Below are 20,887 nucleotides of genomic sequence, written 5' to 3' on the forward strand. Positions count from 1 at the left end.
GCGAGATCGACCGTCACGAGGACGGAGATGTCGCCGCGGGGCGGGCAGGCGCTATGTTGCACACACTTCTCAGCGCGGGCGGAGCCCAGAGCAGTCGCGTCGAGGACTCGTCACGGGTCGACCTGCTGCTTATCCAAAGGTTTCGAGAAGGCTCATGGGAGAGAGAGGGAGAGAGAGAGAGAGAGAGAGAGAGAGAGAGAGAGAGAGAGAGAGAGAGAGAGAGAGAGAGAGAGAGAGAGATGGCAGGGAGGGAGAGAAGACACGCGCCTCGGCGTGCCGCCGCAGCCACTCGCAGCCCGCCATCTTGCGTAGCATTCGCAGCGTGTTGCGCTCGACTCGTCCGAGCGCCTCGGGCAGCCCCGCGGCCGCCAGCAGCGCGTCGGTGGGCGTCGAGAGGTCTGGCGGAAGCTGGCTTTGCGCTCGCAGCCTGGTCAGCGTGGGCGTGCGGCCAAACGCGGACTCCAGGAACGCCTCGGAGGGCGCGTCCTCGAGCCAGACCAGCACCGTGAAGCCACGGCCGGCCGCCGGCTGCATCACGTGCGAGCCTAGCGCTGCGGCCGTCGCAGCGAGCGAGGAGCGCCCACGCGCCGCTCCCGAGATCTCGATTGCGACGACGCTCGACGCCACGGTGGCCTCGGCCGGGGCTCGACGCCAAAGCGGCAGCGCGATCAGCAGCAGCGGCAGGAGCAGCAGCTGGGCGACTCGCACTCGTACTCGCATGTATATGCGGAGCTCTCGATGTGCGGACGGGCCCCTCCGCGTCGAGCGAGAGTCTCGACGTCGACGCACACCGACGTGCACGAGGCCTAAAGGACCAGCACCAGCGAGGCGACGGAAAACAATCCTCTTGCGAGCCGATGCTTCACTCATGCTTCGGTGTGAATCACGCCCGCTGTGAAAACATTTTGCGGGGGATTTTTTCGCCAGTCAATAGAGCATGAAAATACCTTTCAGACGGTACCTTTCTGTCCTCCAGAGTCGAAGAACTCGACCGGTGGCTGGCCGCCAAAGTGGCTGGACGGCGCCGCGGCGCACACTGGTGAGCCGCGGAGCACACCAAGGGAGCTGTCCTCGGCGCAGCCGATCAGCTCCCGCGGCCTGGGTGATGGCAGTGGCACTCTCTGAGGCTCCCTGATTTTTTCTGGTATTTGTTGAGCACTCTCTGGTCACCATCGCCGGGCGAGCCTGGCTCTCGCTGCACAGCGGCGCGACCCGCGGTGAGGCTGCCGATCGTCGAACTGGGCTTAGCTCTCAATCAAGATATTGTGCATATGGTCGGTCTCTACAATATCTTGACTGAGCACGACCGATGAATCGGCAGCACGGAGACAGGAAGGCTCGCTGTGTGAGTCGGCCACGCAGAGGGTCGGAACCTGGGTCGCAAGAGGCTATCACGTCAAAGCGTCCGAAAAAGTCCTTCTTGAAATTCTTTTCCAAGTACTAGCACGCGCCAGTTCGCACCTGTGTCGAGCCTGTGTGCTGTGAGAGAGAGTTGTTTTGTTTAAATTCTTTTCCAAGGTTTAGTGTGTGTGAGTGTGTCACTCACTCACTCACCAAGGTTTAGCGATTTAGAATCTCAGCGATTTAGAATCTCACTCACCAATCCACCCACCGCCGGTAGTGTGACTGTAGTGTGACTGTTTTCGGCGGTCGGTTCGTTGCGCGGAGCTCTTCCTCGCCCACTCGCGTCACGAGGTTCAGCTCGAATGAGGCATGGCCGGGGGGGGCAGCCATCGTAACCACCAATCAAAATCGGCCTGATTTGTCACGCCAAGCCGGGCCAGCCCGCGGTCGGTGCGGCTGGCGTGCCCCGCGACCCTTAGTAATGAGCACTTGAGCACTGGATAGGGTCGATTCCGCATGGTGCGGACGGGACCCACCCCTCGATCGTTCGTCTCGCCCTCCCTCACTGCCTCACTGGTGTGTTCATTGGGGGGGGTCATAACAAACACGGTCATACAGGTAATGGGAGAAAAGAAAGGGAGACGCGGGCGGCTTTGCCATCTGTCTCTGTTTGTCGGCGCAGGCGATGGGGGCGGCGGCGGGGGACACCGAGTCCGCAGCGGAGCCCGCCACGGCGCCTAACCCCGCGCCCCCCGCGGCGCCGGCCCCGGCCGCAGCCGTGCAGGCCGCGGCCCCTCCCGCGGCTGCAGCCGCACCGGCTGCGGCAGCGGGCCCGTCGAATGCGACGACGGCCGCCATTAGCGCCCTCCTCGCCCAGCGCATTGCTTAGTGGTGCGCTCGCCTCCCTCCTGCGCGACGCTCATTCGAGCGCGTTGTCTGTCTTGGCGCGCGCGCAGCGCGCGAAGAGGTGTGAAGAGGGGGGTCGTGTCCGGTGTGAAGGGTAACCCACCAGGGTATCAGCCTATCCTCTAGGGGCCCAATGCGGGTCCTCTCAAGAGGGTATCAGGGTATAGCCCTGGGGTATGATCTTGCATACAATGATACTATACCAGGCTGAAGTGTCGAATCCAGGCTCTCTCCTTGTTGAGACACGTGGCAACGGTGAACGAGCAAGCGTTGCGACCTGTCCGGCGGTGGAGGTGGCGACGGGCGAGGCGACCACGCTCGCGTGGGCGCCGACGATCGTCAACTCGAGGTGACGCCACCGACATGAGCGTGCGCAACCCGGTGGTGCCGCATGCGGCGCTCGAGAGCGGCGCCGTCGCGCCGCGCTGCATGACCTACGGCAGGGGCTTCCGCCCGCCAGACATGATGGACTGCACGCCCGGCCACCTCCACGGCTGCACGACGCCGCCCGCGAAGACCCGGTCCGGCGTCGAGTCGGTCGGGCAGACTGGCGGCTGGAAGCTGGACCCGGGCAAGCCGTACCTGCTCGATCTGGGACTCGCGAGGGCGATCGCGGCGGTCGCGCACCGGCACACGCTCGTCGAGCTCGGCGCCGGCCTCGGCTGCTACTCGCTCATGCTGGCGCACTGTGGCGTCCACGTGCTGGCCGCGATCGACGGCGCCGAAAAGGTGAACGAGCTGTCGGGCGGCGTGGTCACGCGCGCCGACCTGACGCAGCCCATGCGGTCTGCGGCCGACTGGGTGATGACGCTGGAGACGGGCGAGCACATCCCGTCGTTCCTCGAGTCGGTCTTCCTGAACAACACGGCCGACAACGCCCACTGCGGCGTCGTCCTCTCGTGGGCCTTCCCCGGCCAGCCCGGCATCGGCCACGTCAACACGCGGCCGCAGGGCTACGTGGTGGCGCAGATGGCGTCCCGTGGGTTTAAGGTCGACGCGAATCACACGCAGCGCCTCCGCCGCGCGGCGTCGCTTTGGTTCCTGCAGCGAAACGTTCTGGTCTTCACGAGGATCGCGCCGAGCGCACGCGGCAGAGCGTGCCAGCCGCCCGACTTCTCGCTGAGCGACGCCGAGGTGAACCGGATATGCGAGACCAGGCACACGAAACACAGGTCAGCAACACGTGAGATCACATGACTTCATGAGAGACGCGCGACCGACCCGTCGCGGACACGAGGTCGCCCGTATTACACAGTAACAGTATCGGCTAACCCGATCCTCACAAGACGCGACAGGGGAGAGATCGTTCATGTATGTGAATTCACATGAAAGATTTTTACATGTGAAAGTGAACGGGTCGCGAACCCTGGAGGGCGGGCATGAGTAGCAGCGCCCCGCGCGCCTTGTGATCACTCGCCGCTTGGGGCACGGATGCCGCTTGGCACACCCACCGCACCACCCCAGGCCCCAACGACTTTTTTTTGCGCGATGCGGGTGAGTGTACGTAGTGCATACGAGTGTAGGTTTGCCTTTGGTATTGCATTCTCTCTCTCTCTCTCTCCCTCCCTCCCTCTCCCTCCAGTAAGAGCCGTGTAACACTAACAGAGGCTAACAGCTATACGGCGTATTTGTGCGTGACAGAACTAAAGCAAAGACTGAAAGTGACGCAGCCTCCTCTCCCGCGTCTCTTCCGTCGCCAGAGGCCGCTTGCGCTCTCCAACTGGCCGCGCCCCCGCCGCGCCATCCATGAGGGAGTCGCGGACCGCACGTGCGATCGCCTCCTCCTCGCTCTCTGCCAGCGACGCTCGCAAGGCCGTGGCCAGCTGCTGATCTTCCCGCCGCGCCAAATCTCCACCGTGGGATGCCTCGCCCTCGTCGCCGCGGCCACCCAGCAAGCCTTGCACACCCGCACCCGTCGAGAACTGCTTAGCCGCCTCCACCAGCATCTCCTCCATCTCCTCGAGCTCCGTCTCCTGCTGTGCCGCCTCTGTCCGTGCCCAGCGTCTTTGGCGCACGTCCGGCGGGATCTTGTCCTCCCAGTCGGGGTCGCCCTGCATCCGCGCCACCGCCGCCTCCAGCATCGCAAACGAGTCCTCCGCCGCCTCCACCTCCTCCTCCGCGTAAGCGTGGGGCTCCATGGCGTCGAAGGGCAGCGGCCAGCTGTCGAAGGACATGCTGAGGCGCGCCTACCGCAATCGGTGCACGCGTGGCGTGGCTGCTGGCGTTGCATGGCCAGGGTGGATCGCTGCTAGCGTGCCTCCTCGCGTGCCGTGCCGCGCGGGACCGTCAGAACCACGCCGATCTCCCAGCTCGACATCTGAATCATCTCGGCATCGCCCGCGCTCGGCCGCGACGGGTCGCCCCAAGCAGTGGGAGAGAAGTTGTGGGACCCCACGTACGCCCAGCCGAAAGACGGTTGCGGCGGTGAGGAGGAGTTTGCGGAGGTGGCGGCGCTGGTGGAGCGCTCCTTGCGATAGAGCGCCACGACGATTTTGGAGTGAGCGCGAGTCACGCGTCGGGCGAGGCTGGGCGCTGTCGACTTCTCCTACAGGACACGCCGCCGGGCATGTCACAAAACACGCCCCGCAAAAGCGCCGGCCCCTGCACAGCCACCCTCTCCTCGGCGACCCGCCGATGGACGCCGCGGCCTCGCCCGATGTCGAGGTCGGCGAGCAACGGCGGCGCGCCGGCTGCGACGCGAGTGGCATGCAGCGCCGTGAACGCCTTAAACGCTTTGGCGTTGTTCATCAGCGCGCCGGCCGCGTGGCCTAAGCTCGGTGCAATCTCGGGTGCTCTCGAGTGATCTCAATGTCCTCCCGATCGGGGCTGTGCGTGGCCTGTGGGCAGCACGAGCGTCGGCGTGCACGCGCCTGGCTGCACCGCCGGCCGCAGCGTTTCCTTGAGCTCATTCGCCGTGGGCGGCTTCTCCGCTCCCTCGGGCATGGGCAGACCGTGCGCCCGCACCGCCTCGACGCAACGAGCCTTCGGCCACTCGCTCGCGTCGTTGACGCAAGCGCCGAGCGTCGGCCGCAGCACGTCGCGCAAGGCGTGTACAGGAGGCTCTTTGTGGCCGCCAGCCGGAAGAGGCACCCCTCGTGCCTCGAGCGCGGCGACGAGCTGCCCGCGGCTCCAGCTGTCAATGTCGACCTTGAGCGAGGGGCGAGGGGTGAGGGGCGAGGGGTGAGGGGCGAGGGGTGAGGGGCGAGGGGTGAGGGGTGAGGGGCGAGGGGCGAGGGGCGAGGGGCGAGGGGTGGAAGTGTGGCGGCACCGTGTCGTCGACCGCCGACGCGAAGGAGTGGAAGAAAGAGGGGGAGTGCCCGAGCGATGCAGAGTAGGACACGAACGCAACTCGCTCTGCGAGTGGCCATGGCCCGCTGGCCCTCAGCACCTCGCGCAAGCGGCCGACGCCGAAGTTGCAGCGCAGCGCGGCGGCAAGGTCGAGCCACGCGCTGGTCGGCACACCCGACGCTCCGGGCTCGCGGTGCTTCCGGCTGACGGAGAGGTCGACATAGACAGACGCGCCCTGCAGCACGGATGGCAGCTCGACCCTCCCCTTCTCCAGCGGCAGTTGCGGCTGCACGGCACTGCCCACTCCCGTCGTGGCCTGCCGCTCCCGGAAGACAACCTCGACGCGGACGGCGACCCGGACCTCTCCTGCCGCCCACAGCTCGCGCAGCCCCGCCGCGTCGCGCCGCGCGAGCCGGCCGATATATTTAGGGCCCACGCCGCAGGCCGGCCCTCCGGCGCCGCCCTGGCTTGGGCGCCACCGGACCCTGAATGCGTTTGCGTCATAGGCGTTGGCGTCCTCCGCCTCGATCTCGAACAGAGCGCGAGGACCGCCGCCCGGCGCAACCAGAGGGTCGTTCTCCAGCCTGTACGGCCCCACCCCTAACTGGTAGGCACCGCGGCACGCGGCGACGAGCGAGGCCAAATTGCCCGCCATGGCCTCGTCGTACTCCCAGCACATCAGCCGGCCGCCGAGCCGGCCGAGGCGGCCGCCGCCTCCGCCGCGGTCGCCGCCGCCACTGCCCCCGCCGCCCCCGCCGCCGCTGCCCCCGCCGCCGCTGCTGCCGCTGCTGCCGCCGCAGCCGCCGCTGTCGCCGCCGCCCCTGCCGCCGCTGTCGCCGCCGCCACTGCCCCCGCCGCCGCCCCCGCTACTGCCGCCGCCGCTGCCACCGACGGTGCGGCGGAGCGGGTGCATGCCGGGCATCGAGAGGACGAGGAGGACGCCGGGCGGGACGAGGGAGAGGTCGTACCTAAGCAGGAAAGTTGCGGGAAGAGTCCGAGAGAGGAAGGTGGCTGAGGGAGGGGCGGTGATCTCAGCTGCTCTCGGCTGCTCTCGGCTGCTCTCGGCTGCTCTCGGCTGCTCTCGGGTGATCGCGTGTGATCTCGGCAGTGCTGCGGAGAGTGGGAGGGCGGCGCGCACGTGGCGAGCATGTCCGCCCAGTCGAGCAGCCGCGCCGCCGCCGCCCCGTCCCCCTCTCGGTGCAGCGCCTCCACCGCCGGCTCCGCCATCGCACGCAAGCACTTGTGCAGCACGGAGCCGAAGCGCCAGCCAACGGCGGAGCAGGGTAGGACGAGGTCGGGCCGGGGTGTGTGGAGGAGGTCGAGGGGCGGTGAGCGCCAGACGACGTCGCCTTTCGGGCGGGCGGGACAGGCTGATGATGGTGGGGAGGAGGGGGAGGGGGGGGGGGGGGCGACGGTGACCTCGCCTACGCTTCCCCTCTCCGAGAGGATGTTGTCGATGTTGCACGACATGATGTGCGTGCGGAGGTGTGCCCCTGCGACGCCGCCCTCAGCCGCCCCGCTCGCGGCCTGCACAAGCGAACGAATTCACTGATCGATGACTGAATTCACTGAGTGAATGAATCAATCACCTGCGCGTGCCGCACGAGCAGCAACTTGGTGTGCTGGATCGAGTGCTTGGCACGGCCCTGCAGCAGCGGGGGGCGAAGACGCGTCGGTCTGGTCATGTGCAGGTAGGAGTGAGTAGCAACTCCTCACGCCTTGGCGGGCGCGCGCTCCGGCTCGTCGCCTGCGAGGGGCGGGTAGAGGACGGCGCACCGCACGCGAAAGGCGGTCTTGCCGTCCTCGCTCGCCGCCGGGCACGCCACGTAGTGCGGGTTGTTGGCGAAGCCTTCGCTCGCGCCGACTGGGCCGTCCCTGCTGGCGCCGACGCCGTCCGTGTTGCGCCAGTCAGACACGAGGAGGACCTCCTCGAGGCGCGGGCAGGTGGCCTCGAGCCTCCGCCGCAGCTCGTCCAGCTGGCTGCGAGCGTGCCCAAACGACGACAGCAGCACGTGCGTCACAGACTCGGCCGGCTCGATCATCTCGCGAAACGAAATCGCCCACGGCCGCTCCGGTTCGGTCGCGTGGTCGCGAAGCTGGCAAAAGGAGGGCGGCGGCTGCGGCGAGTCCTCCGTGAGGTCGATGGAGGCGCCGACAGAAGCGTCCACTCTGGGCAAGTCCTCCGTGAGGTCGATGGAGGCGCCGATAGAAACCTCCACTCTGGCCGGCACAATGCTGTTAAGCGGGAGCAGGTTCTCTGGCTTGAACGTCGCTCGCCCGCGCTCGCCGCCGGGGAATGTCACGACATATCGCTGCTTCAGACTCTGGTACTTGACCACTTTCACCGTGACGCCGTTGAGGAGCGGCTGAGATTGCAGCCCAGCCAACCGGGCAATGCTGCCCTCCTGCAGCATGTGGACGAAGTCAGGGCCGGCCGAGGAGGGGTCGGGACTCAGGAGCCGGCCGAGGAGGGGTCGGGACTCAGGAGCCGGCCGCGCAGGAAGTTGAGGGAGTTTTCTTTTTTTGACATTTTAACTAAAAAACAAAAACGCCAGTTATTCCGGCCGCGGCGGTTTTTCGTTCACGTATCACTATCAGTTCGCCTCGGAGAGCGCGCGGATCGAGAGCGAGCCCAGGCCGGCCTAGGCCCGGAGCTGAGGCGACGCCCCCCACAGCGCACAGGCCCCACCGCCGTATAGTGCCGGCGCACACCCGCACACACCGACGCGAGAGCACCCGCCGAGCGGGTGGACTGTTTTTATGTATGTAAATTATTTATTTACGATTAGACACACGCACCTGGCTCCTGGGAAACGGCGAGAATCGCAGCAACCAGCATGCAGTTCAGCGCGGAAGGGGGGGGGGGGGGGGGCGACGTCCCGACACGGCAGGTTGGAGCTGACCCCGGGAGAGAGAGAGAGAGAACAGCGACGGCAGCCCCCAATGACCGTAGACAGACATGACGAGCCGACAGCGATGCAGCGGCAGCGAAGGCGGCGAGGAGGGCCCGCGCTGCAGAGCTCCGCCGGGCGGCAGCAGAGACATCGGCGGACGGGGGAGCACGCGGGACACGTCGGCATAGGAGCCAGGGGGGTGGGCTGGGAGAGTTGAGTCAGATGCAACAGCACCGTCTCGGCAGCGAGGCCCATGATGGCGACGGCGGCGGCGGCGGCGAGACGGCGGCGAGGGTGGCGACGGTCACGATGAGGGTGGCTGTTGAGGAAACGGTACTAATATATGGTTTAAGTTATGCCTAGAAGCATGCGCGCGGTGTGTGCAGACCGCCTGCTGCGGTGCGTCGTAACATTTAGCGCCGGGTGTGACGACCCGAGAGTGTGGTGTCTAGGTGTCGAGCGGTGTGGCGTGTGGTTCACCGCTGCCCCTCAGGGAGGAGATCATCCACCTCTGCTATAGCACGTGTTCTTTTCGTACTGAGTGCATAGCTCCTACCCCTCTCGCCACAGTCAGACGAGAGGCGAGAGGCACAGCCACAAAAACCACTACGCGCTCCCGGCCTTCTCTGTTCTTTGAGACTCCTACTCTCCCTACATACATCTACACGGTATCCGCTCTACCAGATAGAAGGGACAGGACGGGTCGCGGGTACGGGTGTAAGGAAAGCGTTGAGCGATGCCGACGGTCGGAGATTGCCTTGTGTGAGTTGATCGCACTTGAGGACTCGTTGAGAGAGAGCCGCACGGCATGTACTTTTTACTTCTCTGTTTTATCACATACACAAGTGTGTAAACTCACTCAACGCAGTAGCTAAAAATGGAGCTCTTACGTAATTGCACACTCACTATGTGCACCAATGAACAGGGCGAGAGAGCGTGTCCTGCGACAGCTTTTGTCGGGTGCCTAGGCTCTCTCAAACATGGCTCCGCAGCCATCGGGTGGGTCATTGCTGAGCTTGACCCTGATGTTCCTTGCTGAGACGGTGCATGACTGTGCCGTCGACTTTGACGGACAACCCCCCGGGCCGTATTGCCCAGGGACAGCTGCCCAGATGTCGCTCCGGAGCTGGAACTTGCACTCACCCTGCACGCATCCGACTGTGCTGTACCAGTCGCTGTACGTTGTGGAGGACACGTACTCCTCACACGTGCCCTTCGATGTCTGATCGCACACACCCATCGTGGCCTTGCCGCTGCTGCCGAGAGTTTGATCGACAGTGAGCGTGTAGTGGAGCTGCATGCCCGTCGCCGGGTACTGCTGTTGAAAGCAAATCGAGTCGCCGTGCTGGTTCGGGGCACAGGTGTTTTCTCCGAGGCTAGTCGCCACAGTGTTTTTGCCGCCGTTCATGCACGTTTCGACGAAATCAATCTCGCCAGACGCGCCTTGATTGCAAATTGGTTCGGACCCCCTGTTGTCGCACCAATTTGGCGGGGTCGGGGTGATCCACAGCGGGGCAACCCACGTTTCATCGCAGTCGTCGATCGCAATGTCCGCCTCGATCGAAACGAGTTCCTTGAGCGGGAAATCGCAGCTCCTCACCGCCTCGCACGCTGGTTGATCGCCCTTTGCTAGCACGATTGAGGTGGGATCGCCGGAGCACTGTTGGTATGTCGATGGGTTGGGAGTTGGCACCTGGCAGTTGTTGTGCACCTCGCCGTCCTCCAATGGCTTCCAAGCAGAGGTGAGCTGGTTGAATGGCTCAATGTTGCCCTCGCAGAGCTCCACCGATGGGGAAGGCGAGGGCGAGGGCGAGGGTGAGGGCTCCATGCAGTAGCACGAGGACGAGATTTGGTAGTTCTTTTCAAGTCCGGGGCAGCACTCGTCGCCCTCGATGTTGCACGTTCCCAACTTCGGAATGCAATGGGGCGGTTCGGGTCCGTGCTCCATGCTGCACACGGCAAGGTTAGGGCCGATGCACTGCTCTTCGTTGTCACCGCTGCAGACGTCGTTGTGGATGTTGTAGCAGCACTTCCCTTCTTCGAACTGCGCGTCGGGACAGGTGCTGCACGTGCTCGGGCAGGCAGGCAGAGCAACGCCCGCCGAGGAGTCGAGATCGACCACACGGTTCTCCTGCCCGTCAGGTACGATGATGGGCAGAGCATTTGCGACCCCAGCGCCGACGGCGATCAGCATCAGCTTTGAGAAGACCGGCATGGTTAGATCCTGCGGAGACAGTGAGAGACACGGTGAGGCAGGCGCGATCGATGGTGACGGAGGGCGCATGCGGCATGGTGGCAGACAAGGCAGACGACGCGGCGTGGCAGGGACAGTGGGAGGCGAGGCGCGCGCTGGCGGAGAAGGGCGCGCAGTGGCGGTCAGTGGCAGACGGCGTGGCGTGGCAGGGCCTGGGCTGGCAGCTCACGATGGATGTGCGATGTGAGAGGTCCTGCCGATTTTCAGCGGCTCCTTGCAGGTCGCAGTTTCGTACGTCCGAGCAAGTCCAGGATTCAAAGGAGGCGTTGTGTAAGGTGCCTATATCGGCTTCCAGTATCGGACCTTCAAGACATGCGCTTTTGGCCGGTGGCCTCCTCTTTTCTTTCATAGTCGTCATTCATAGTCATGAACGCTGATGTTGCTGGCAAGACAGAGAAGCTCGGACAACATCACAGCGGCGACACCAACCGCGCCCCCAACCGCCCCCGTGTCGCGTGTGTCAACGTGTCAAGCCGGTGTCCAGGGATAGAGACGTGTCGTCGAGGGAGGGGTGTGTCGAGAGTGGTGTCTAGTGTCGAGCGGTGTGGTTGCTGGTTCACCGCCCTGGGGTGGGTCGTTTTTTTTGTGGTGCACGGGGTGCTGACGCCACGGATCGTCTTCACGATAATGACCTTTGTGTATTTTGTGTCACAATGTGAATTCGCGCGGCTTTCAATCGTAGTGTCTGTGCTAGTCGAACACCCCCCCCCCCCTCGGTCGACCCCTCGTTCACCAAAACTCTCCGCGACGCACGTCAGGGCGAACAGGCATGCTGCCTGCGTAAGTGCGTTCATGGTTGCCCCGCGCCCGCGCTTTCCCCCCTGGGATGAGGCTCAGGCTAGCGCGCTAGCGGTCGCGGTCGTACCGGCCGCCGCGGCGATCTCCAAGGTACTCGCTCTCTTGCCGATCACGTCCCAGCCGGCGCTCTCTTGCCGGCGGAGGCGACCGGCGCTGCTCGTGCGCACGGTCCGAGTCTCGCTCTCGCTCTCCGTGCCGGCCGCTCTGCCAATCGGACGAGTGTCGGTCCCGGTCGGCGCCGCTCCCGTCGCCGTACCTGCGCAAGCGCTCCTCGTGGTTGCGGTCGCCGAAGCGGCGCTCGTCGGACCGCCGATCGGCGGGCGGTCGCTCGGCCGCCCCTGCCCAACCACGCACAGGGGGTCGATCGGTTGGTGTTTTGCATGTGGAGGTGTTGGGAGGTGGGAGGTGGTGGCGGGCGGGTGGGGGTGGGGGTGGGTGGGTGTGTGGGGGGGGGGGGGGGCTCGGTGCCCGTCGCCTTGTCCCGTCCGCGCGCTTCCGATGTGGCGGCTCCCGCCTGGCAAGACTGCGCCCGGCGGAGGCACACTGGGAGGCGCGTCGGCCGGTGGACCGCTCGTCGCCTGGTAGAGGAGAGGTGTGCATCACAAAGGGTGGAGGCGTGGAGACCGAGGGGGTGGACTGGCCGCTCGTCGCCTCTGCCGGCGGCGGGTCGGCACCTCGCCCATCGTACAGGGCAGCTTGAAGCGAATTGTACGCCGTGGGCGCCGCCAGCTGCTGGTGGCCAAACGACGCACAGCCGTTATCGCGACCGCCGCCACCGCCACCGCCACCGCCGTCGCCGCTGCCGCCCGAGCTCGAGCTTTTGGCACGGCTGCAGTCCCGCTCTCCCGACTCGGCGGAGCGCTTGATGCCTGCGTCGGGGAGACGCGTCAGCAGCGCGGCGCAGCAAGGAGCAGCTAGGAGCAGCGGAGGGGCGCAGGCAGGCTAGTGGCAAGCTAGCGGCAGGCTGAGGCGAGAGCAGAGGCGTGGAGCGGTGGGCGGAGTTGAGAGCGGGGCGGCACACGCCTCTGCGGTCCCCGCAGTCGTGCGAAGGCGCGTGCGAAGGAGGCTGGCCGCCCCTCGCCCTTCCACCGTCGGCCAAAGGACGGCGGGACGGACCGCTCGGTGGCGGGGCCGAAGGCGACGGACGCTCATAGCCGCCAGGCGGCGCCTCCCGCCGCCCACGCTCCGCGCTTCCGCCGAAACGCGGGTGCCCCCGATCGGAGCTTGCACCACGCTCATAGCTCGCAGCGCGGTCGTAGCTACCGCGCTCATAGCCGCCACGGTCATAGCCGCCACGATAGCTCGCAGCGCGCTCGAAGTTGCCGCGCTCGTAGCTGCCGCGGTCATAGCTGCCGCGGTCATAGCTGCCGCGCTCGTAGCTGCCGCGATCGTAGCTGCTGCCGCGGTCGTAGCTGCTGCCGCGGTCGTAGCTGCTGGCGCGGTCGTAGCTGCTGGCGCGGTCGTACTCGTCGTGTCTGGCCCGCGTGCTTCCAATGTCGCGGCTGCCATTCGGCAGGTGAGGCGGGAGGGCGTGGGCCTCGGGCGGCGGCGTGGTCCGCACAGTTACCCCGCGCCCCCCGCCGTCGCTCTCCCGCCGCGCCGCCGCCGCGCCGCCAGCCTGCTCGCCGCCAGCCTGCTCGCCGCGCTGCTCGCCGCGCGGCGGGCCGGCGGCGGGAGGCGCGGCGGGAGGGGTGGAAGGACCCTCTGCCTCCACAAAGACCTACTCCGCATCCGCCACGTCGCTGCACTTGCAGCCGAGAGGCGGGCTTGCTGTGCCGCCAGGGGGGGCCACCTCGATGATGTGGCCGTCGAGGGTGGAGCCTGGGGGGGGGGGGGGGGGGTCGAGACAAGGCCGGTGTCGTGCACGGCCGCCTCCAGGCGGGGGCCAGTGTGTACTGGTGCGCTCTCCCGGGAGTGAGCCGCACAGCTCTGCTTCCACAGGCGCTGGAGCGGATGCCGTGCGGGCGTCCAGTGCGGGCCCGGCGGCCAGCGGCTCGAGAGCATCTGCTCATCTAGGCGGGGGCCGTTCAGGCGAGGGACAGCAAAGTCGAGGTCCTGTGGGGAGGGAGGGAGGGGGGGAGGGAGGGGGGGAGGGAGGGAGGGAGGGTGGCCGGTGTGTCCCTGCCTGGCGTGTGTGGCGTGCCTGTGTGTGCCTGTGTGTCCCTGTGTGTGCCTGTGTGTGCCTGGCGTGCCTGTGTGTGCCTGTGTGTTGTGGGGCCAAGTGGGGCGGGGTTGGGAGGACTCGCGGGTCGCTTTGCGCGTCTCGATAGTGTCGAAAGCGTGTCGGAAGTGTCTATCGGAAGTGTCTAGGAAACGCAGCCTCGCGGGAAGCGAACTCGACGATGCTGAGGGTGGGGTGCGGGCGAACAGTGTCAGAGATGGAGAGGCCGGCGAGTAGGTAGCGGGGGAGGGGAGGGCGGGGAGGGAGGGGAGGGCGGGGAGGGCGGGGAGGGCGGGGAGGGAGGGAAGGGAGGGAGGGGAGGGAGGGAGGGGAGGGAGGGGAGGGCGGGAAGACGGGAGGAGGCGAGGCACCCGTGTCCGTTCACGTCGATGTCCGAATAGATGATGTCCCCGATCTTTCTCATCTCGTCACGAAGCGTCCTCCACCTGCGCATGGCCCGAGGCGGGGACGGCGTCTCGGAAGGCACCCTGGATTGAGAAAAAAGAATTCTCTGGCGCCAGAGCGGCAAGGATGCTCCCGGCGGGCGGGTACCCCGGCAGACGGGTACCCCGGCGGGCGGGTACCCCGGCGGGCGGGTACCCCGGCGGGCGGGTACCCCGGCGGGCGGGTACCCCGGCGGGCGGGTACCCCGGCGGGCGGGTACCCCGGCGGGCGGGTACCCCGGCGGGCGGGTGCCGCTGCTTGGGGGTGAGGCAGCAGGGGGCAGTGAGGAACGGGGAGGCCGTGTCTCGCACTCGTACGCCGGAGGCAAGTTGCGGAGGACGGCGCGGTGCCTAAGGGACATGTCACAGAGGCGTCCTGGACATGTTCCGGACATGTCCTGCACAAGCTGCGGAGGACGGCGCGGTGCCGCTGCGAGCGCGGCGCGTCAACAGGAGCGGCAAGAGAGAGAGCTGCAGAGTTGCCCGCCGGCGCCGCGTTCTTGCCCTTGTTTTTCGCGAGCTCGGCCTTGACACGCTGCTGGCCTGCGTCATCCGCGCACCAACGTCAGCAATCCGGCTCGAGTGCCAGTTTGAATACTCAGCCTGTTATTTCCGCATCTAGGGCAGCTGGCCGAGGAGCGCGTCTTGCATTCCCGCCACGACCACCTCTGCCGCACGCGTGTCGGAAAACTCCTGCGCGCGGACGTGACGGAGCGGCGACGAGGTGGGCGAGAGGCGGGCGCGCAGCGACGACCCGGCGGCGATAGTGGCGCAGCAGTGGTGGCGAGAAGTGGCGGCGGTCGCGGCAGTCGCGACACTGGCGGCGAGGGACCCGGGCGTTGCGCTCGCAGTGGTGGCGGCGGTGTGGTGGCGGCGGCGGCGGCGAGATGGCGGGACTGGCGGCGAGGAAACGGCCCTCAGCGCACCACGAAGGCAAACCCGCCCGGGTTGCGAGCGATCCACACTGATGCCGGCATCGCAAACTTGCTGCAGGCATGCATGAGCTCATCCTGGCCCACGTGCGGGTCCAGGTTGCCGATATAGACGCGGGACATTGCGCTAGTGTGAGATTAGGCCGCGCGGCACCCGGGGAGTGTGCACTAGGCGGCCACAAAGCTAGGGATAATGGGTGAACAAAAAAAGAAATAATGCCCTCGCCGAAGGGGACGGAAAGGCGGCATCATCCGTAGAGGCACGAGTGTTCGAAGAGAGAGTGGACCTGAGTAACAACATGACCTGTAGACAAATGATCGGAGTGGGAGTCAGAAATGTGGTCCTTGCGCGAGGGGAGCTCGATAGACTCGAGGGGCCAGGATACGCCGCGAGGAGGACGGAGTTGCGCCGAAAGGCGAAAGAAGCCGCGAGAACAAGGGACCGGCAGGCGGCGGCGTCACAGGACGAGGCAGAAGAGAACGACGCGACAGAGGAGGAAATGACAAGGAAGGGAGAGAACGACGAGAGTGGGACGACCGCGAGGTGGCATGTCGCATGAAGGTTGCAGCGAGAATCGGCGAGAGACTGCGAAGAGAGATAGGAAGAGGCAGACTCCCTAGGGTGGGCGACGGCTAGCGCACCACACACCTCTCCTTAAAATCCCTGTGTGGTGGCGGCGTGCCGTCCTCCCATCCCTCCCTTGGATTGTCTGTTTTCTTTCTTTCTTTCTTTCTCCGGATTCTTTCTTTACGCGCTCCGGATCACGCCCGGCAGCCCTAGCCAGGCCCCACGCGGTGGCCGCGACCGCGACCGCGGCTCTCGCTCGAGCCCGAACTGCCCGTCAGACGTGTCGGAATTGTCGGAGAATACTAGTAGCGACTAGCACACCTCTGAGAGATTTTTAGCAATACCAGCGATCTTTGTCAAGCGCAACAACTTCAACCTGCTGCTCCACGAGACGTTCGGCGGCGGCTTCTCGCCCACCGCCGTTCTCAAGCTGCGCCGCCTCGCGCGCAAAGCCGCGCGCGGCAGCGTCGACCGCACGGCCTACTCGCCCAAGTACTCGCTTTCTTTTATGTCCCACCATGCAGAGCGCATCTCTCTCTCTGTTGTGCGAGGCGTGAACCGCGCCATTCGCTCTCACCTGGCAACCCTGTCTGCACGTCTCGCGCGCGCGTGAACAGGGCTCCAGGCCCCAAATGACGTGTGAGTGTTAGAGTTGTTTTGTCACCTCTGAGAGAGAGAGTTGTTTTGTTTTGCACCTCTGTCAAGCGTCTTCCCCAGAAACCCGAGGAGTCACACACACACACACCACCTGTGTGATGCCGCCCTGCGAGCGGGGCAGGGTGCGCACTGTGCCTCTGTGTACTGTGTTCATGCGTCGCCCATCTCTCCTGGAACTCGTCCGTAGCTTTATTTATTCGGAGTCTGATTATAAGTTTTACGGATTTCGGCTGAGGGATTCGGTTGAGTGGACCTCCGGCCGTCCGTGACAGGGTTCTACCTCCGCATGAGGGTAATGCAGTCCTCTACTGAGAGCCCGATGGAGGCTATTGCGGCAGCGTCCTTCATCGAGAGCCCATTCCCTACACGAGCCGAGTACGAGGACTACTTGAGGCTCCTGGAGCGTGCTCCTTCAGAAGCGCAGCGCATGCGACTCAATGCGAACAACAAAGAACAGAGAGAACTCAATGCGAGGGCGCTGCTGGCGGAGGAAGAGGCGGAGAAGGAGGCGGAGCAGCGCGCCAAGGAGGGGAAGAAGGGGAAGAAGAAGAAGAAGAGGAAGGGGAAGGGCGGCGGGGGCGGCGCTGGGCCGTCGCGGGAGCCCGAGGTCGCGGATGAGGCAACGCTGGTGGTGGAGGAGGAGGAGGAGTTGGCGGCGGCGCTCGAGGAGAGCGCGAGGCTGGAGGAGGGGAGGCGGGCGGCGGTGGAGAAGCCGCCAGAGCCGCGGGGAGAGAAGGGCGGCGGGGGCGGCGCTGGGCCGTCGCGGGAGCCCGAGGTCGCGGATGAGGCAACGCTGGCGGCGGAGGAGGAGGAGGAGTTGGCGGCGGCGCTCGAGGAGAGCGCGAGGCTGGAGGAGGGGAGGCGGGCGGCGGTGGAGAAGCCGCCAGAGCCGCCGGGGGAGAAGGAGCCGCCGACCGACTTCGTCTGCCCTATCACGACCGAGATCATGAGCGACCCGGTGATGGCGGCCGATGGGCACGCGTATGAGCGGTATGCGATCGAGCGCTGGCTCGCGACCAAGTCGACCAGCCCGATGACGGGCGAAGAGCTTGGCAACACAGGTCTCTTCCCCAGTCACATTCTGCGCAGGATGATTCGAGAGTGGCAGCGGGCGCAGCCTCCAGGTCAGGTTGAATGATATCCTTGGCCGCGCGTTGTCGGTATTTGCGGAGATCATAACGCAAAAAACCAGCCCTGGGCGAACCGTCTTCGGTTTCGTCGTCCATAGTGCTCCCGGCAATTGAGGATTGCTTGCTCTGCCCGCCGCCGCTGCCGCTCTGCCAGAGGCGCGCCACACGCACATGGCGTCCCCGCGCCCCCCCGCCCCCCCCCGTGAGCCGTGTCAACCAGAACAGTGCCCACGTGAAATACCGACGAAAAAGTTATTAAAAAACTTGTCAAATCTCAGTGAAAGCTGAAACGCAAACGGGGGCGGCCGAAACGTTTCATGCTGAAAATGAATTCAGATCCGTCCGAAAAAGTGAATGGAAATTCGTCACTGCTCACTCTCAGTCTCACGAAGCACGAACCTTCGTGGCGGGGTGCTGCTGCTGCGTGCTGGCTCGACGACTGGCTGCAGCCTGCACTGCGCGGCGGCCGGCGCCGCGGCCCAGACGACACTGCCAGAGCCCACAGCCCAGGTGGACCCCACGGCGCCGCGCGCCCTCGACACGCACTCGCGACTGACGACTCTCGAGTCGTCTCGTCTCATTCTGCCGCTTTCGAAGAGATAGAGGGGGGACTGCCTGATCAATTTTATTCAGAAAAGGGGTGCTGGGCTGACAAAAGCCAGTGCGCTCGCGTGTGTCTCCGCATCGAGTGGCATCTCAGACACAGGGAGCCGTGCGGCAGCGAAAGCACGCGCGACCCCCTCCAGACGGGGCGCAGCTAGCGCCGACCCTCGGGTGCGTCGTGGCAGGTCCCTCGCTTACGCCGACTCGGGGTTAATGGAGCGGACAATGTCCGAGTCGCCGGGATCGGTGATGGACAGGACGCTGCAGCGGAACATCTTTCCGCAGGCGGTGCCAAGGGCAATGTTGTTGCCCGAGTAGTGGTGCACGCCCGTCTTCGCGAGCATCGCATAGTACTCGATCTCCGACTTGCGGAGGGGCGGGCAGTTCGAGCCGATGAGGACGAGCTTGGCTGCAGACGGGGGGGGAAGGATGGGCGTAGGGGCGAGGCTCGGACCCTTGCACCGCAGTGGCCGGGAGTGTTCGCCGTCGGGCGTCGGCAGGCGGCGACAGCGGCGGGCGGTGGGTGGGTGGGGTGTTGGGGGGGGGGGGGGGGCATTGGAGGTCGGGGGCGCCGGCGTCTCCCCACCCGAGGGCTATCGGCGTCGCGTGAGGGCAAGAGCGGGGCAGCGGCGCACCCTTGCCCTGGCGCAGCGACTTCATCGTCGACTTGTACCCCAGCACCGCCTTGCCCGATTTCATCACCAGCGCGAGGCGCGCGTTGATGTTCTCCGACGTGTTCTTCTTCTTCTGCGGGGGCGGCGGGGTGCGCGCTCGGCGACTGTGGGCTGCACGCATAGAGGCGCCGGCCGCCGTGTGGACGGCACGCTTCGGCGGGGGGCGGCGGGAGCGGCGGGGAAGGGCCGCGGGGGCCGCGGGGGTCGCGGGGGGGCTGGGGCGTCCGCCTTGGTGACTTTCTCAGCGGGAGCCATGCTGCTCGAGAGGAGGCACACGGCACGCTCCGGCCGTTGTTTTCTTTGTTTCACCACAGGACAGAGAAGCCTGGCTGTTCTTCACCTTTCTACCTACCTACCTACCTACAGAGACGGAAGACAAAGGAGGCAAGAGGAGGCTCACGACACTTAGACATTGGGCTGAAGAGTTATGGGGGCCAGGGGCCAACCAAGACGATCGTGCCGGGGCAAATTTTCGGGGCGGACAGAAACCACGGGAGACGCTCCGGCCTCTGTTTTCTTTGTTTCAACAGACAACCGTCAACACTCGGACACAAGAGACAAGTCACAAGACTCGCTGTCGTCCGGAGGGTAGACATATGAGCCGTGGCGAAGCAGCACCTGGTACGCAGCCTGCTGCCCGAGGTGGGTCGGTCGGAGCTGCGTCACCCGCCCAGTGCTCCACTCCCCAGCGCGCGAAAAAGTCTCCCCAGCACGGCCGTAGGGGAGGCACACCACGAGCTGGCCGACGGCGAAACGGAGTCCGTCGGCGCGGCACTCGGAACACGACGCCTCCTCAGCGCACGCAGCCTCATCAACCGCGTCAAGTTGCGGAGCGTGCGCGCCACGGCCTGCTTCCACACCCAAAAATGCCCGCGTGGGCCGCGCAAGCAGCGGGGCCCATGAGCGGAGCCTGCTCGTCGCGAGCGCTCTCTCGCAGCGGCGGGGGGGCGTCCTTCCACGAGCGCTCGTTGTTGTGCAGCACCTCGACCGGCAGAGCTCCCGACACGAGCTGCCGGCAGAGTCCGGAAAGGCCTGCCCACTCGCTGCTGCCCCACTTGTCGCTGTGTGCTCGCCGATCGGCGCGACTGGAGGTATTTTTTTTGCACCTCTTTAGGTATGTTGTTTGTGCACCTCTTGGTGGCGAAACTCCAACAAATCGTTTCCTGCCCCCACCCCCCCGGGGGGCAGCGACCGACAGACAAGACTTGACGGTTTCAACGGTGCCTTGTGCGACGGTCGCTGTCGCTCGTCGACGCTGCCGGCCTGCGCGCGGGCGGAGGCGTCGCCGAGCATGTCCGAGAGCATCTTCGTCTACTCGCGTCTGCGGAGCGTCTCAAACGAAGGTCCGCCTTCCCGTCTCGAGCCGTTTCTGCGTGCGCCCTGCGCCGCCAGATCCTCCGCGCTAGAGCCGTAGCCTCGCGAACGCCGTAGCGACATGGAAAGGTGCGGAGAGCTCGGCTACGACCCTGTAGCACTAATCTCACGCGTTTGGAGTTTGCTCGTTTCAGCGATCAAGAGCAGTCAGCCATTCGATAAGCTCCCCATCATCACGCTCGAGGACGGCACCACCATCGCCCAGAGTGCCGCGATCGCACGTTGGGTGTCTCTCCGCGTGTAGCCCATGAGGCAGAGGCGGTACGAAGCTCAGCCCTCAGTGGACGCTCGGTCGCAGGTCGCACACTTCGCCGGCCTGCTACCTGACGATCCGACTGCCATCGCCAGGCAGGATATGATCTACGAGGGCGCACAGGCACCGGCACCTATCCGTCCCCTCGCAGCTGCCTAGCACCGCGCAGTTTGGGAACCATCCCTCGCCCGCACCGTCCCCAGCGACGCCCACTCCGCAGGAGCTCTGCAGTGGCAAGCCGACGTCGGGGACAAACATCAACCCGCTCTGCAATATTCTAGACCCAGCCGGCGCAGACTTTGGGGCGGCGAAGGAGATCTACCTCCAAAATTGGCCCACTGCGCGCGCCAACTTTGTGTCGCAGCTCGGCGGCGGCGCCTTCTTCGGAGGCACCGCGCCAATGTACTCCGACTTCGCCATCTGGCACGTTTGCGACAACACGCGCGCGATCGAGCCGGGCGCGCTGAATGGGGAGCCTCGGCTGGGCGAGTGGTTCGATCGCGTGCGAGCCCTGCCGGCGGTTGAGGAGTACCTTCAGGGACGACCCGCCCGCGGGGTTGGAGGGGCGGCAAAGGGCGGCGTCGGGCTGCCAGGCTCTCTAATGGCGG

General features: G+C 65.7%; 8 protein-coding genes across 8 annotated transcripts in view; 4 read left to right on the top strand and 4 right to left on the bottom strand.

Moving 5' to 3' along the window:
* Positions 1-2,613: 2,613 nt before the first annotated feature.
* On the top strand, positions 2,614-3,447 carry EMIHUDRAFT_98027 (hypothetical protein; the record flags this gene model as incomplete). Its single annotated transcript, XM_005790513.1, has 1 exon — positions 2,614-3,447. One exon carries the CDS (start codon positions 2,614-2,616, stop codon positions 3,445-3,447), a length of 834 nt encoding a protein of 277 aa, XP_005790570.1.
* A 316-nt stretch (positions 3,448-3,763) lies between these two features.
* EMIHUDRAFT_433605 (hypothetical protein) lies at positions 3,764-4,394 on the bottom strand. The gene has a single exon (XM_005790514.1). It carries the CDS (start codon positions 4,386-4,388, stop codon positions 3,894-3,896), a length of 495 nt encoding a protein of 164 aa, XP_005790571.1. The 5' UTR covers positions 4,389-4,394; the 3' UTR covers positions 3,764-3,893.
* A 2,856-nt stretch (positions 4,395-7,250) lies between these two features.
* Positions 7,251-7,952, bottom strand: EMIHUDRAFT_200627 (hypothetical protein; the record flags this gene model as incomplete). Its single annotated transcript, XM_005790515.1, has 1 exon — positions 7,251-7,952. One exon carries the CDS (start codon positions 7,950-7,952, stop codon positions 7,251-7,253), a length of 702 nt encoding a protein of 233 aa, XP_005790572.1.
* Positions 7,953-10,697: 2,745 nt separating this feature from the next.
* On the top strand, positions 10,698-10,960 carry EMIHUDRAFT_200630 (hypothetical protein; the record flags this gene model as incomplete). The annotated part of the gene is made up of 2 exons (XM_005790516.1): positions 10,698-10,869; positions 10,950-10,960. 2 exons carry the CDS (start codon positions 10,698-10,700, stop codon positions 10,958-10,960), a joined length of 183 nt encoding a protein of 60 aa, XP_005790573.1.
* Positions 10,961-12,876: 1,916 nt separating this feature from the next.
* EMIHUDRAFT_449013 (hypothetical protein) lies at positions 12,877-15,196 on the bottom strand (the record flags this gene model as incomplete). The annotated part of the gene is made up of 9 exons (XM_005790517.1): positions 15,015-15,196; positions 14,716-14,781; positions 14,517-14,626; positions 14,401-14,439; positions 14,017-14,091; positions 13,805-13,829; positions 13,509-13,539; positions 13,277-13,305; positions 12,877-13,204 (listed from the first exon to the last, which is right to left on the bottom strand). Coding segments are annotated over exons 1-9 (831 nt in total), but the record flags the coding sequence as incomplete, so codon positions are not given.
* Positions 15,197-16,531: 1,335 nt separating this feature from the next.
* EMIHUDRAFT_200633 (hypothetical protein) lies at positions 16,532-17,383 on the top strand (the record flags this gene model as incomplete). The annotated part of the gene is made up of 2 exons (XM_005790518.1): positions 16,532-16,537; positions 17,021-17,383. The coding sequence occupies 2 exons, from the start codon at positions 16,532-16,534 to the stop codon at positions 17,381-17,383; spliced, it is 369 nt and encodes a 122-aa protein (XP_005790575.1).
* Positions 17,384-17,983: 600 nt separating this feature from the next.
* Positions 17,984-18,921, bottom strand: RPL30 (putative ribosomal protein L30). The gene is made up of 3 exons (XM_005790519.1): positions 18,881-18,921; positions 18,614-18,725; positions 17,984-18,387 (listed from the first exon to the last, which is right to left on the bottom strand). Exons 1-3 carry the CDS (start codon positions 18,905-18,907, stop codon positions 18,173-18,175), a joined length of 354 nt encoding a protein of 117 aa, XP_005790576.1. The 5' UTR covers positions 18,908-18,921; the 3' UTR covers positions 17,984-18,172.
* Positions 18,922-19,943: 1,022 nt separating this feature from the next.
* The window catches only part of EMIHUDRAFT_98033 (hypothetical protein), a gene marked incomplete at both ends in the record, with an annotated part of 3,005 nt that continues 2,061 nt past the window's right edge, over positions 19,944-20,887 (top strand). The window contains 3 exons of the mRNA XM_005790520.1: positions 19,944-19,995; positions 20,161-20,252; positions 20,500-20,781. Of these exons, the coding sequence (XP_005790577.1) occupies positions 19,944-19,995; positions 20,161-20,252; positions 20,500-20,781 (426 nt within the window). The remainder of the gene's footprint in view (positions 19,996-20,160; positions 20,253-20,499; positions 20,782-20,887) is intronic.

This window comes from Emiliania huxleyi, assembly GCF_000372725.1.
Source record: "Emiliania huxleyi CCMP1516 chromosome Unknown EMIHUscaffold_12, whole genome shotgun sequence".
In the NCBI taxonomy this organism is placed as follows: domain Eukaryota; phylum Haptophyta; order Isochrysidales; family Noelaerhabdaceae; genus Emiliania; species Emiliania huxleyi.

Bases quoted from the DNA above. Each gene is read 5' to 3' on its own strand.
- EMIHUDRAFT_433605 (XM_005790514.1), bottom strand. From the start codon at position 4,388: ATGGAGCCCCACGCTTACGCGGAGGAGGAGGTGGAGGCGGCGGAGGAC.
- RPL30 (XM_005790519.1), bottom strand. From the start codon at position 18,907: ATGGCTCCCGCTGAGAAAGTCACCAAG. The intron at 18,726-18,880 runs GCGGACGCCCCA...CCGCCCCCGCAG, and splicing joins CCGCTGAGAAAGTCACCAAG to AAGAAGAAGAACACGTCGGA. The intron at 18,388-18,613 runs GTGCGCCGCTGC...CCCCGTCTGCAG, and splicing joins GTCGCTGCGCCAGGGCAAGG to CCAAGCTCGTCCTCATCGGC.